We start from the raw sequence: 15,471 nt of genomic DNA, 5'->3' as shown, positions 1-15,471 counted from the left end.
TAGACTCCTGTGAACCCGCGTGGAGACCTGGTTGGCCAGCAGTGTGGCAAGACCTGGGGACTCTTGGGCCCAGAGTCAGTGACATAGCCACAGAGAACTAGAGTGGAGAGTGAAGCGTCCAGCTGATAAGAAGAGAGCACTTGCAGATCACACCCACTTGACCTGGCTTCAATGGCTTGATGATCAGATGATAGAAGAAAGAAGAGGGAAAAAGGAGTGATCTGATACTATTTGATGAACTTGACCTACACCTATGGATGCAGTAGCTCAAAAGAGGGAACAAATTTTTACAGCTTACAGCGAGGATCATTCCCACCCCCTCAATACACAGACTAAACAAGGATGGGCAACTTGGACATTGGCTACCCAAAATGGCGGGTGGAGGGCTACAAAGGCAACAAGTGACTGGCTTACAAGCTTTCAAGAGGGAGTCTAGATCCAGAGGGTGCGGAGGAAGGTAAAATCTCCACTAAGTAGTATCCAATCTGACTGGGCGGGGCTGATGAAAGGAGATGGAGATAGGACTCTTGAGGTACAATAGTGAATAATTGCTATCAGGATTGACTGTGAGGGTCTGGAATGTAAAGGTAGATGGTTTCTAGCAAAAGAATGGGAGTGGTTGACTTTTCAGTCCAGGAGATAGAGCATCTGGGGACTCTAGACCCAGAGAGGGAGAGGGGCAGGCTTGTGGGGTATACCCTTTTGTGGTTTGATGATGCATGGATGGGATGTAATCATGGCAATGAAATGATACAGGTTAGGATGAATGTAAAGCTAATGTTTTCCCATGTAAACTATCACATAACTCACAATAAATTATTTAAAAAAACACAAAAACCCACATTCCCTGTGCACAACCACCTTACACTGTTAATAAAGTCAAGTAAGGAAGGGAACATTGTTACATCCACAAGAGGCTTAACAGGAGACTCAGGACCTTATAACTTAGTACATCTAAATTACTCTGGTAAATGAAAGACATGCAGGATTGGTGGTGCCTTCAAGTCTAATGTCTGAAGACACGTTGCCCACAGAAAACTGCCACCAACAGTCAGAGTCCTAACACCATCTTGAGCACTGACAAATCTAGAGGCCCTTCTTGACTACTTTATGCACCTACAGCCCAAACTGCAGAATACAAAGACGGGCAGCCTCCCTCTATAACGTCCCTTGGGCATACCTCTTTAATAGAAACTGGGGTACTAGGATCTCATGGTTATGACTCATGGCCCAAGAGGCCTCATAGAATTTCTGTAAGCTTCCCTTTCTGGACTATTCTGTAGTCCAGCCTGCATTTGTGATGCACTGATCTGCAGCCAGCAGGGATTTTGTGATGGAATTCCTTTATTCTCTGTGCACTATAAAAATGGTCATGTGGAGGTGAATGCTTCAGATGCTATCATGATCACAAGCCTCCTCCATCTGGAGGATCTGTTCTTGTTTTGTCTTGTCTTTGTACTATTTAAGACTTTATAAAATGGTCTCTATAAAATATATTTAGGAGCTCTGGTAGCATAGTGGTTATGAGTTGGAATGCTAACCTCAAGGTCAGCAATTCGAACCTACCAGCCATTTCGCAGGAGAAAGATGAGGCTTTCTGCTCCTGTAAAGATTTATAGCCTCGGAAACCCTGTACAGGGTCGCTATGAACCAGAACCAACTTCGTAGCACACCACCACCACCATAAAATATATTTGAACCTGGGGTCTTTTGTTCACCTAAAACAGTGGAATGCCAATCACTACCCTCTTTCAATCAGCCCCGAGTTTCAATAATTGGGATCAAAGATTTTCAAGACAGTAATGTCATAGGAGTCTTGGTGTGGTGCTACAGGCTAATGCACTGGACTGCAAGATCGGTTTGAACCCCAAGGTCAGTGGTTCAAACTCACGAGCCACTCCTCGAAAACCATAAGCAGCATCTCTTGGAACAGACTCGACAGCACTTAACAACAATAACAATGTCAAAGGAGACTACTGATGTGGAACTGTAGAATAGGCACTGGACTGCTAACTGAAAGGTCACAGTTCAAATCCACCAGCCGCTCCTCAGAAACCTTACACAGGGTCACTCAGAGTCTAAACCAACTCAAGGGCACTTTAACAATGTCAAAGAATGGCTCCCTGCACATTCATTTAGGACACCTATTCAGACAATGTAGATTCAAACTTACCAGCCGTTCCTTGGAAGTACTATACAGTGTCCTTATGAGTCAGAACCAGCTTGATAGCACTTAACAACAGTATCAAAAGGAGCCCTGGTGGCACTGTAAGATAAGCACCAGACCTCTAACTGCAAGGTTCGCAAGTTCAAATCCACCAGAGGGTTTGGGATAGCAGTGTCAGAAGAGGCCTTAGGGAATGAGTAGCTTGTAGAAGCCTCTCATTTTTCAGATGAAGAGCTGAATGTCCAGGGAAGTTAAAGGTATTTGCAAAGTCACATGCTGACACAGGTGTTAGAAGACCAGCACAAACAAGCGAGACGCTCTAGACAAATCTGGTTCTCTTAAGTCTCAAATGCAAAATGACTTGAACCAGATGATCTTCAGAGCTGTGTCAGTTTCAAATTGGTATACAAATCACAAACCAAGCAGAACAAATAATCTTCTACTGATTTTAAGTCATCTTGTGTGGTGGGGTGGGTGGGATAAAGCAGTGACCGCAATGTTGGTTTGAACCACAAGGTCATTGGTTCAAACTTACCAGCTGCTCCTTGGAAACCTTATACAGGGTCATTATGAGTTAGAACTGACTTGACAGCTCTAAACAAGAAACAACAGCCTAAACCTGGGGTCCTGATGTGGTGCTGTAGGATAAGCACTGAACTGCTACCTGCAGGTTGGTGGTTCAAACCAACCAGCCACTCCTTGGAAACTCTATCCAGGGTCACTATGAGTCAGAAGCAACTCAATGGCACTTAACAACAAGAACAGCAGCCTGGACCATCAGGAAGTCTGAATGACATTAAAGTACAAGGAGTTTTTCCATCAGTTTTTTGAAGCCCCTTTGCAGATCACATAAATCCATTCCTACTTGGATGTGAACATCCCCCTTGAAATAAATTTTCTCCACAAAAAGAAATAGTTCTAAGAAAAAAAAAAAAAAGAAATGGTTCTGATTCCAAGAAAACGTAGGTTGGATCTGCCAGGCTACTGCCTGTAACCTGAACCAATTCTGTGGCTTAGACTTCATAGTTGTGTGGTCATGCCTCTGTGCGTAGTGCTAATAATTAGTGAGGGGTCACTGCCATTGGTATGGGGAAAACACTTCCATCCAAACCGGGCTTCCGTTTCAACTCCAGCTGACCCTTGAACAATACTGTGCGGGTCCACTCAGACGCAGATTTTTTTTTATTGTTGCTACTGTGGTGAGCTAAAAGCATCGTGGCAAGGATTTGCTTCAAGCCCTTCATGTCCATGTGAGCAGTTTCTCTATTTGAGCTCACCTTAACAGGAACAGGATATTTTTTAAAGGGGTGTGTAAAGTGGGGCCTTGCAGTTCACACCCATGTTCAAAGCTCTTAAGGTCAAGTTCATTCCTCTTTAACCAACATGTCTTATTTAAAAAATAAGAACACAGCACCTTCTACTTTGATTTATGGTAAGGTGCTTGAACCCTCTCAACAAAGTTGTTAACAGGCAAAATCCCACTGGAGAACACTGGGCTAGATCATGGCTCGTAGATGCTATCTGTTCATAAATCAGTTCTCGGAATTTAGACCAGAAAGGACTCATGTCAACATAAAACATAAGCAGTCTCTGGTGATGAGCTGAGCTGCCTCTAAGGCCCTTATGATTCATTTGGACATCTAGAAATGAAAAGTCACAAGCCTCACATTTTCTGATAAGGAACTCTTAGAAGCTAAAAAGGAATGGCTTATCTTAATCAGTCAGTAATCAGCACTGCAGCTACAAACATTAAGGTGAAAAAAATACTGAATGAGGTGAATATTACCCTGAGCCCTGGTGTGGCACTGTAAGATCAGTACTGGACTGCGAACTACAAGGTCGACGGTTCAAACCCACCAGATGCTCTTTGGAAACGCTTTGCAGAGTCACTGTGAGTAGGAACCAAATCAAAAGGACTTAACACTAACAATACCAAAACCAGACAAAGAAATCACAAAAGAAACCAGTAAACCATTATCTCTTATGAACATAGATGTAAAAAATCTTCAACCAAATATCAGCAAAATAAATTCAGCAACATATAAAAAAGATGACACATCGTGAGCAAGTGGGAATTATCTCAGGAGTACAAGATTGGTTTACCATTCAATAATCAATTAATGTAATAAATCAAAGAGAATAAAACCCAAAAATCAAGTGAGGGGAGTTAAAAAGAAGAACAACAGATGACAAACCAACACTGCCACTGAGATGACTCTAACTTACAACAACCCAAATGCAGTTTGTGAGAATATAAATCTTTATGGAAGTGGACAACCGACATCAAAGCCACAGTGCCACCAGAGCATCTTTCACAGATGACATGATCATATACACAGAATACTGAATTCCAGTTCCCATTAAATTTACCCTTGGTGGTGATTGGTTATGTGCCTTCAAATCAGTTCCGACTCATAGCGACCCTGTATAGGGTTTCCGAGACTGTAAATCTTTACGGGAGCAGAAAGCCTCATCTTTCTCTGGTGGAACAGCTGGTAGATTTGAACTGCTGACCTTGTGTTTAGTAACTCAACTTGTAGCCACTATGCTACCAGACCTCCTCAACTCACCCTTAAAGTTTTAATTTTTTTAAACTATTCTATTAAGTAAACAACTTCTGTTTGTCAAGGAATTCATCTAGATCTCAGAGGTTATGCAGATGTAAACAATGACCTCTTGGATCCAAGTAACAGTGAAAGAAAGGCCTTTAAAAACTGGCTGTACATCAAGCACACAGGTGTTAAGATACTCACAAACCAAAATGTCACTATAAACAAATTGGAAAGTGGCAGCCTAGGCCTCACCTCTTCGGTGAGTTGTATATCTACAAATCTCTACTTATTTCTACTCTAATATGAGCATCGGAACAAACATCTTTTAAACAATTTGCTCACGTAAAGGATTGGCAGCCAAGATGATCAAAATGAAGTTTTCCACTCACCAACAAAGAGCTCAGGCACCCTCCCCTTCCTCTCCAACCAGATAAACCAGCTTTCCCCACATTAACTTCACCCCATCTGATCTGTGAATCTCCACACACATCATTAATTAAACCTGTGGTGTTGTAGGATAAGCACTGAACTGCTAACCCTAAGGCTGGCAGTTCAAACCCACCAGTCACTCCCTGGAAACCCTATACAGGGTCACTGAGTCAGAACTGACTCCAAGGCACTTAACAACATAGCTTCGCCAAAATATATACGACCTCCTTCTATAAAAACTGCCCAAAGTGTGGTCTACACATACAATGGAATACATGCTACAGTATGGCTGGAGCTTGAATACATTACGCTGAATGAAACAGGCCAACAAAAGGACAAATATTGTATCACTTCACTTGTATAAAAAGACAAGAAAGACAAGTGTATAGAGGCTCAAGTTTACTAGTGGTTAATGGGCAGGAGGGAGCAGGGAGTAATGGGAAACGCGCGTGACTGACAGTAGAGTGGTATAGCTTATTACTGTCATTGCTACCAGTAAGTTGTTGTTGTTGTTGTTGTTGTTGTTGTTAGGTGCCAGAGAGTCAGTACCAACCCATAGCAACCTTACGCACAGCAGAATGAAACACTGCCCAATCCTGGGCCAGCCTCACTACTGTTGCCATGCTTGAGTCCATCAATGCTGCCACTTGGCCAACCCATCTCGTTGGGAGTCTTCCTCTTTTTCTCTGACCCTCCCAGTAAGTTATACACCTGTAAAAAGTTGAAATGGCAGGGACCAAACAAAAAGAATAGCTGCGGAGGCTGCTCATTATGGCTAACCCAACAACCAAACACCACAAGGGATCTGGAGGGTCACAGCCATGTTCAAGGCATAGCCCGAGGAACCTAAATGCATGTCCAGAGCTTCTTTTCTACCAACTGGCTATTTGTGTAGGACCTAGGATCTTCAAAGTTTGCAAGTTCCAAGCAAAGTTTGCAGGCACACAAGGGTCTCTATTCACCTGAGCAACAGAGGAAGGAGAGCAACAGGAGGAGGGTGTGGGATGTGTGGCTATGTGCCTCCATGAACAACGACCATGAGACCAGAAGAAGTGGATAGTACCTAACACTGAACTGGACAAGATTCCTGGCGTGGCGCTGTAAGATCAGCACTGGACTTTGAACCACAAAGTTAGCTGTTCAAATCTACCAGCTGCTCCTTGAAAACCCTATACAGGGTCGTTATGAGTCAGAACTGACTTGAACTCAACAGCACTTAACAACAACAACTACTGGTGTGGCACTGTGGGATGGGCGCTGGACTGTAAACCACAAGGTTGACATTTCAAATCCACCAGCTGCTCCTTGGAAACCCTATACAGGGTCGCTGTAAGTCAGAACCGACTCGATGGCACATAACAACAACATTCACAATAAACAATGGGCTGGGAGCTTGATTTAAAGCCTCAGAAACCCTTTACAGAGCCTCTGCAGAGCTGCTAAGAGTCAGAACCAGCTCAACAGTGCTTAACAACAAACACCACTCATTAACATTTTGATCAAAGAGCCTACAGAAGAATCAAAAAGGGGAAAATGCAGAACAGAACTTCAAATTCTCATAGACAACTAGACTTTCTGCAGTCACAGAAGGGGTGTGAACTTCTGAAAGTATTGCCCTAAGATAATTTTTCAACCCTAAACCTAAAATATCCTGTGAAGTCATCTTAAAACCAAGTAATACATTAGCTTAATTAGTTAAAAAATGAAATAAAATAAAGGTCTGCTCTGAGCATTGTGCTTATTTAAGATCTATCTATATTGGAGTCCTGGTGTGGCGCTGTGGGTTAATGTGCAGGACTGCAAAGCCGTTTAAACTGCAAGATTGGCGGTTCAAGCTCATCAGCTGCTCCTTGGAAACCCTATGCAGAGTCACTATGGGTCGGAACTGACTCAAAGGCACTTAACATCAAATATAGGATCAAACTGACAACCCCAACTGGCAATATTAGATAGGACCTTAGGGGACAGTGCGTTTGTTAATGAAGGGAGGAACAACTCAGAAAAGGAGGGTTAGAATGGTTTCACACCTGAGAATGTCACCAATGTCACTAAACTGTAGCTGTACAAACTGATTAATTGACATGTATTTTTCTCTGTGTATTCTAAACAAAATAAAATTTAGAAAAAGGGGGAAAAAAATTGTCTTCAAGGCTCCAACCCTTAAAAAGTCTTGGCTGAATACCCTTGGCAGCACCAGTTCCCAGATGCATCACCCTGCAGGTCTCTCATGCATGAAGCACGACCAGCCTTAAGAACTGCCTTCCCTCCCCCTTAGACTATGTGACAGGAGTCCAGCAGAGGCTCTCACTTCCACACAGCGCAAGGCTAGATAGCTTGAGGATGGGATCCATTGCCTTCACCAAGCTCAGAATTCAGTGTCTAGCCAACAAAAATAAACCCAATATAAAAATATCTCTTTCAATACATCTCCTTCAATAGATATTGTGACAGCTGATGAATGTGACACTAAAGTTGAATCTCCCATGGAATGTTTGCTTTTAACTGTCAGTGGGCCCCTGGCTCATGGTGACCTCAAGCACAATGGGATGAAATGCTGTCCACTGCTGCACTATCCCCATGAAAGTCATCTACATGGTTTTCACTGGCTGATTTTCAGAGCAGACCTCCAGGCCTTTTTCCTAATCCTTCTTCTGAAAGAGTCACTGAAACCTGCTCAGCACCATTTGTTGTTAACTGCCATGGAACTGGTGCTGACTCACAGCGACCCTGGACAGAGTTTCCAAGTAGCGGCTGGTGGAACTGCCAACCTTTAGGTCCAGTGCTTATCCTACAGCATCACACCAGGACCAGCAGCCTGCAGATGACCACTGACAGGAGGGTGGTGGCTGTGTACATAGTGTGCTAACTGGGAAGTGAAGATGAAAGCTCTACCTGTGACACAAATGCCACCTATAGAATGACTGCTGTTAAGTGCTTTCGAGTTGGTTCTGACTCACAGTGACACTGTACAGGGTTTCCAAGGAGTGGTTGGTGGGTTTGAACTACCCACCCCTGCAATTCAAACTGACTCTGAGGTCAAGAGCTTATCCTATGGTGTCTTACTCCAAATGTGAAGTCACACTATTCGGCTATAACTCCGTCTTCCTCAATAACAAAGCAAGGTGACTATCTTTCAGAGTTATTTATATACTTCTCACACATAATCATGAAGTTGTTTGGCCAATAACAGAAGCCAGAGAGCCAAATAAGTATATTTGTTGGCTCAGGAGTTAATGGTCTAGAATAAACTCAGCACCAAATCACGAAGCTAGAAATCTGATGACATAATCTGAAACTGGTCTTCCTTTCCCATTTCTGCACACACTGTTCTTCTATTCATTACTCCCAAGAAAGGAACTAGATTAAAAATCAAGACTACTCCAAAATACTCTTATTCTGATATAGCTCAATCCAAGCGGGTTATTTTCTCTTCTTCCTGCCTCTTCCTTTATCTCTATCCTTCCACTGGCCTTCAGGTAATTCTGCCCCTGAAACCAATAAAGAGCAAGGATTGGGTATGAATGTGATCTTAGGGCATCATAGTTCACCTCTACTACTCTTGTTATGGCAACAGCTACTTTCCCACATTGGATGAGGGTGTTATGAAAGACAAGAAAGGCCAAAAGAAGTCTTTCAGTTTCTACCTATTCACCAGAGCACCACTAGCTCAGAAGGAGACTGTTCAGGAGACAAAAATGCTAGCAGAACGAAGTACATTAAAAAAAGTCTCCCTGAATGTTCTCAAACTTCCTTTCCCAAAAAAATAAGCATCTTAAAATAGTGAAGGAAAAAAACTGGAAATCGTGATCAGGACAGTAAATTCAAGGCTGCCCTCTGACATTCATTGGCTGCATGATACTAATGAATCAATTACTTTCTCAGGGCCTCTGTTTCCTTCAATGATAAAATGAAAGCATTAGGTCCCATCATAGTAATCTTATTCTCCGTTAAAACTCAACGTTAAAATAAATAAGTAAATCAAAGATAGCGTCTCAAAAGAAGAACCAAATATCCTAAATCCAAGGGCATTTTTCCCCCTTGTATATACTCAGCAAAAAATTTTCCTCTTCTTAATAGTAAGAAATGGCACTCTTCCAGCAATCTGGGAAATCCAGGAGGCGTTAGCCAGTGTGTCTGCAGCTACCTCTTATTTCCTAAACCACCCAAACCAGCTGTCACCAAGTCAACTGACTCAGGACAACTCTAAGTGTGTCAGAGGAGAACTGAGCTCCATAGGATTTTCAATGGCTGATTTTTGGAAGCAGATCACTATGCCTTTCTCCTGAGGAACCCGCAGGATAGACTCAAACGTATAACTTTTTGGTTAACAGCCGAGCACAGTAACTGTTTGAGCCACTCAGGGACTCTCAAACCACAGGAAGGCAATTTTGAGAAAGCTATTCAAGGGTTAATTGCATCCTATAATCCCTAAAGGCTAAAAGGACTCTCAAGAGCAATATCATAAATTTACAAAACAGGCTGCTAATCTCACGGTCAGCAGTTTGAAACTACCAGCTGCTCCATGGGAGAAAGATGAGGCTTTCTGCTCCCGTAAATGTTTACAGCCTCGAAAACCCTGTACAGAGTCACTATGAGTCAGAACTGACTCCACAGCACATAAACACCACCACTATGTTGTGAATGTCTGATCATTCAGTGCATTCAGCACACCAACTGTTACCCGGGAATGCTTTGATGTGTATGATGCACCAGAAAGTTTCTAGACATTTGAGGCAGGAACTGCTAATCCCCTTTCTTATCACTAAATCGATTTCCAACACAACACTACTGTCATTTTTCAAAATCTTTTCAAGATGGAAGCACATAAATTAGCACTTGATTAAACCATTACAGAACTAAAGATCTTATACCCCTTTCTCCTAATCAAGACTTTAAGCCTATTCAGAGCAAGGAATGAATTTTCCACTCTATTGCCACTTTTTCTGCAAAGTATTACACCAAGCCTGCAAATTTTTTTTAATGTTTTATTGTGAGTTATACGATAGTTTACATGAGAGAACCTCAGTTCCATATTCATTCCATCGTATATCAATACATTGCCATGGTTCCAATCCCCTCCACTCATCGACCAAAGGGCATATCCTAGAAGCCTGTGCTCTACGCTTTCCCCTCCCCCCTCAATTTTCGGCCCACAGTTCCTCTCCCTCTCTGGATCCAAAGTCCCCAGCCGCTTCATCCCTCCATGTCATAATCTCTGTCTCCATCTCAGGCATCCCGAGTTCTCTGGTGGGGTCCCGTTCTCGGCTCTTATCCGTTTGGTGGTCCCAGAGACCTCCGCTCCTAGACTGGAGAAATAATCGCTCTCTTCCTTGCTAAAACACATCTACCCTTGCATTTCCAACACTCACAGATCGGTCTTGATAACCATTACTCACTACAGTATCGCATGTAACCCATCTGTATTTCATTTATTTCATCAGCTCCACCTAGACAAATTGGATAGTACTCACGGTGATTCTGCCTTCCTCCATGCCCCCTAGCTCTAGGTTCCCTCTTGAAAGCTAAGCCTGCAAAATTTGACTTGCTTCCCAACCACATTCATTCAGATGACTAGAGGTAACCAAACACCAAAACAGCTCAATCTGGCTCAGGATAATAAAATTACATGAGGAGAGGTACAGCAAAAGAGATGATCCAAGAGGGGGAAACCCCAAAGAGTGAAAAAAAATAAGTCAATAAATACCGAACACCTAAACAGCATTGAATTAACAGCTGTAAAATAGTGATTACACCCAACTGCAACATCTTTTAGACACTTCGACTGGACAGCACTTAACAACAGTATAAGCCCCAGTGTTAAGAATCCGTGTTATTATGTGCTCTGTCAATAAACACAGGCTCAACATTATACATAAGACAAGATGACAAGTACCTGAATTATAAACAAAAAAACATGTATGTAGACATCTGAGAACCAAGTGGTGAGTGTGGGTATGAAGGAGGGGCAAATGAATCAGTGTTCCTGGCAGAATCTTTCCAAGCATTTTAGGAACTAATCCAGACTTAGAATCCTAGTATGGGGCTGTAGGAAAAGCACTGGATTACTAACCGCAAGGTCGGTGGTTCAAACCCACCAGTCACTCCTCAGAATTCCTATACAGGGTCACTATGAATTGGAAAGGACTTGGTGGCACTTACTGGCTTTTATCTTTAAAAGAATACTTTTATAAAATCCCCTTTCATCACCTTAGAAAAACAATATCCATTTCTTATGAACTATCAGTTCAAGTTCAAGGCAGGTCTGTCCGGAGTGGATTCTTCAAGATTAAAAAGCAAGATCTCGGCATGCTCAAATGCAGGGGGCTGGTCATAAAGTAGACAGAGCAGGAGGAGGTTTCACCAACAGAATAACCCACCTCAATAGGAACTCTACCATTCTGCAAAGTCAACACTTCCTTAAAGCCAGCACTCCAAATACACTGATGACATCTCCTGAGTATGGATCATTTTAAAGTCGTTCAAGGCAGCCAATCTTCCCTTAGAGTGGCCTGACCAGATTTCTCTGTAAAGCACTCTCCTCGATTTTTATCCCTTGTGGTTGGCCAGGTCTCCTTAGTCTACAGGTCTTGTCACTGTGCACAAGGGATTTATGGCCCAAGTCTAACTGCACCCCACTGGTTAATGTCTAACCTGTGAAGGACCCTAGTAATACCACAGACAGTAGGGGCTGCCAGCTGTCTAGCGAGAGCTCTCACCTACCCCAGATTCTAGCAAAAGCTCTCACCTACCCCACCCCACCCCTATCACCAAAAGACGGCAAAGTTCAGAAGTTAAATATGAAGCACCATTCTCTGCAACACCGCCCTGCAATCCGGCTCTCCAGTCTCCTCCCTCTGGAGGACATCCCAGTCAGGGGACAGACAACCTTTGGGCTCCTTTTTCCGTGACCCATTCTACACTCCTCACCTCTACCCCAGTGTTACTTGTAAACAGTTTCTGAGCGTACTTGGAAAAGCAATGCCCAAGCATCTCCCTCCGAGGCACCCACCGCCTTTCTCCATATGCCCCTTCCCCAATTTCAGGCAACCCGACAAGGGTGTCCTGCTTGGCAGTGCCGCTCGGACTCATCTCCAAAGGCGCGCGACCCCAAGCCGCCCCTTTAGGCGGCAGCGTTTCTTCACCCTCACCCACCTCGGCTGTTGAGCATTATTTTCTAACTTAGGCTTCCCGGCCGGGGACTCCCCCCACCCGTGGGGCCTCGTCCAGCAAAGTAAACAATGCTGTCCAAGCAGGATAACGCTGGGCGAGGCTTCCACACTCCGCATTCCAGCCTCCTCCTTGTGTTCTAAAAGCAGCAAAACAAGTCATTGCAGGGTCCCACGAGCGGAATCACTCTCCCCAGATTCCTTTCTAACAAGGCCCGGAAGACTGCGCCCAAATCAAACATTTACGAGCATAAACACATTTCACTGCAAGAGGTGAAAATTAACGAGCGAATACAAGGCAACGAAGACGGATTTGCCGGACGAGGAAGCAGCCAGGGAAGCGAAAACTGGGGTGCGTGCGTAAACGTGCCACGCTGCGGGAACAAGGGTTTTTGTCTTTCGAGTCGCGCGAAGTGGACGCGCACTGGATCGAGTTGCGGGAAAAACAGAAGGCACAGTTAGGGTTCCCGAAGCTGGGGAGCGCCCCGAAGGCAGACTCCGGGGGTTTTGGTGGAGCCGGGGAAGGGGAGGCCGAAGCGGCCCAGAGTGGACTTGCCCCGAACGAGGTGCACAGGACGTGGAGGGTTCACCAGGACCCGTGTTCAGGCTGGTACCGGCCCTGGGGGGCTGAGGGGGCTTGCGGAGGGGCGGCCTGCGCTCACCTCCCGGCGTGGTGGAGAACAGCGTTCCCCCCGGCGTGGTGCAATAGTCATGAGGTAGCTGCGCGGCGTCGCTGATGGGCACGGTGCGGGTGGGGATGGCGCGGCTCTGGCTGGGCTGGTGGCCGCTGCCGGCGGACGAGGACATAGCTCTGGGCGCGGGCTCTCGGGCTTTGTCCAGCGAGCAAGCGGGCGGCGGCGGAGGCTGCGGGGCCCGGGCGGCTCCTGCTCCTCAGGCGGGTGGAACAGCGGACGGAGCTGTGCGCGCTCCGCTCTCTCCTCGCTTGCTTCCTCTCGCTCCGCTCCCGCCGCCGCCCTCTCAGCCGCCACCACCGCCGCCGCCGCCGCCGCCGCCCGTCCCTCCGGCCTCCGCCAGCAGCTCCAGCAGCGGTAGCAGAAGCGACGAGGGCCGGAAGCGGGTGAAGGCGGGAGCCAGGGGGAGTTCAGGGAAGTGGGTCTGCCGGAAGTGACGTAAGCGGGCGGGACGAGGCTGCTGCGTGCAGAGTGAGCGGGGCTGGGGAGGGATGGGACTTAACCCTTAACAGGTTGCTGACCAGATTTGAACCAGTAGTTTGCAGATCCCAGCCTTAATTCACATCGTTCATACACTCAACAAATCTTTGTGGATCGCTGTCTGTGTACTAGGCACTGTCCTACGAGGAGGTGGAATATAGCAGTAAACAGGACTGTTTCCCATTGTGGAACTTACACTGACTTTCCCCATCCACAGCCAGCGTTAGTTCTCCCTCTGTGCTCCCCTTACTCCTGAGCACAGAGTAATGACCAGTATCCACCGTTCGCGTGAGCGTCGTCTATTTTTCTGATTTCTCTGCAGTATTGTCATCTCTTCAAGACTGAGGCCAGGGTCCTCTTTGCCTCATATCGCCTGGCACAGAGCTAGCCTGTGGGCGAAGTTTGTTAAACTGCCTTTGTGGAAGGTAGAGCGATAACTCTTAGCTCAGTCATGAACAGACAGATCTAGTGTGGCTAAAGCCCTTTTCAGGTTTCCGATAAGCACTGGAGTGAGAACCACAAGGTCCGCGAGTCAGCCGGCTGTTCTGCAGGAGGAAGATGAGACTTTCTGCGCCCAGTAAGATTTAAAGCCTCCGAAACTTTATAGAGGGTCGCAACAGACTCGATGGCACTTAGAACAGCAACAACATTCAGGTGAGAAATGTAGATGTGCCACAGTTTGAGTCCCCCGGTGTGGCGCTGTAGGTTAATGCGCTGGACTTCAACGTAAGTTTGAACAGCAAGGTCGGCGGTTCAAGCTCACCAACTGCTCTTCGGAAACATTATACAGGGTCGCTATGGGTCGGAACCGACTTGGCAGCACTTAACAACAAAACAGTTTGTTTAGCAGGTGAGAATTTAAAAGAAAAAGCTATCTCTGCCCCTTCACCTAAGGTATACCAGGGGAGGGCTAGTTAGACCTCATGGGGACTCAAACGTATAAATTGGGTATAGTCTCTGAATGAAGTTATGCATATAACTGAGGATCAGGAAACTGAAAATTCCATTGTGATCCCACAAATACAGTGCTGCCTAGATCCATACCTGATACACTGCCCAGATTCTGACAAACCTTTCTTGATATTTTAAAAATGGGTTAATATTACTGGAATTTCACAAAATGAAGGTGATCTGGATATCTCCAGATCCTGGGGTGTGTTTCCTGTACTCATATGTTTCAATGTTTAACCACCCAACATCCCCTGACTCATTTCTCCCAAAGCCATCTGCATTTTGCCTACTATCCCCTTTCCCTCTGCTCACTCTCCTAGAGACAGAGGAGGCTGGCCCCCACCCAGTCCTGTAGCCACCCATGCCAGATCTCTAGCATCACAAAGATAATAGCCTTTATGGTTAGATAACACTTTTCCACTATACAAAGCATTTTCACAACCATTAACTCATTTAATCCAAGCCACAGCCCTGTGACGTAGCTTATTAGCCTTATCCACATTTTACAGATGAAGAAATTGAGGCTTCAAGAGGGTAAGTGACTTCTCAGAGGTCATACAGCCAGAATTGTATGTATGATGGCTTTTCCTCCTGTATCCCCTGATCTCCTGCACTTAAATGGCTTCAAGTTGCCTTTGTCATAACAGGCACTGAACTCATTGGAGGTAGGAGCAGCATCCATTTCCTCAGTTCTTAAAATTTAAGAGACAGGATGTGTTGAGAAAAGAACAAGAAGAGATAACATTTATAAGCATCTAAACTGTGTCAGGCACTGTACTAGGCCTTTCAGAGATTTTTTTTTTTTTTTTTTAATCTCTAATACAGCAGTTATACAAAGTAGGTATTATTATGCCTGTTTTACAGGTGAGGAGGACTCCTGGTGTGGCGCTGTAGGATCAGCACAGAACTGTGAACCACAAGGTCAGCAGTTCAAACCCACCAACTGCTTCTCGGAAACCCTATACAAGGTTGCTATGAGTTGGAACCAACTAGACTGCACTTAACAACAACAGCATATGAGGAAACTTAGACAA

The 15,471-nt window shown here is 45.1% G+C and overlaps 1 protein-coding gene across 1 annotated transcript in view; it reads right to left on the bottom strand.

Moving 5' to 3' along the window:
* EIF4EBP2 (eukaryotic translation initiation factor 4E binding protein 2) overlaps positions 1 to 13,121 on the bottom strand; it is a 27,580-nt gene extending 14,459 nt beyond the window's left edge. The window contains exon 1 of the mRNA XM_006835855.1: positions 12,977 to 13,121. Coding sequence (XP_006835918.1) covers positions 12,977 to 13,121 — 145 coding nt within the window. The remainder of the gene's footprint in view (positions 1 to 12,976) is intronic.
* Positions 13,122 to 15,471: the final 2,350 nt, after the last annotated feature.

This window comes from Chrysochloris asiatica, unplaced genomic scaffold, assembly GCF_000296735.1.
Source record: "Chrysochloris asiatica unplaced genomic scaffold, ChrAsi1.0 scaffold00020, whole genome shotgun sequence".
Taxonomy (NCBI): Eukaryota; Metazoa; Chordata; class Mammalia; order Afrosoricida; family Chrysochloridae; genus Chrysochloris; species Chrysochloris asiatica.
This window is presented reverse-complemented; position numbering and strand designations above follow the sequence as displayed.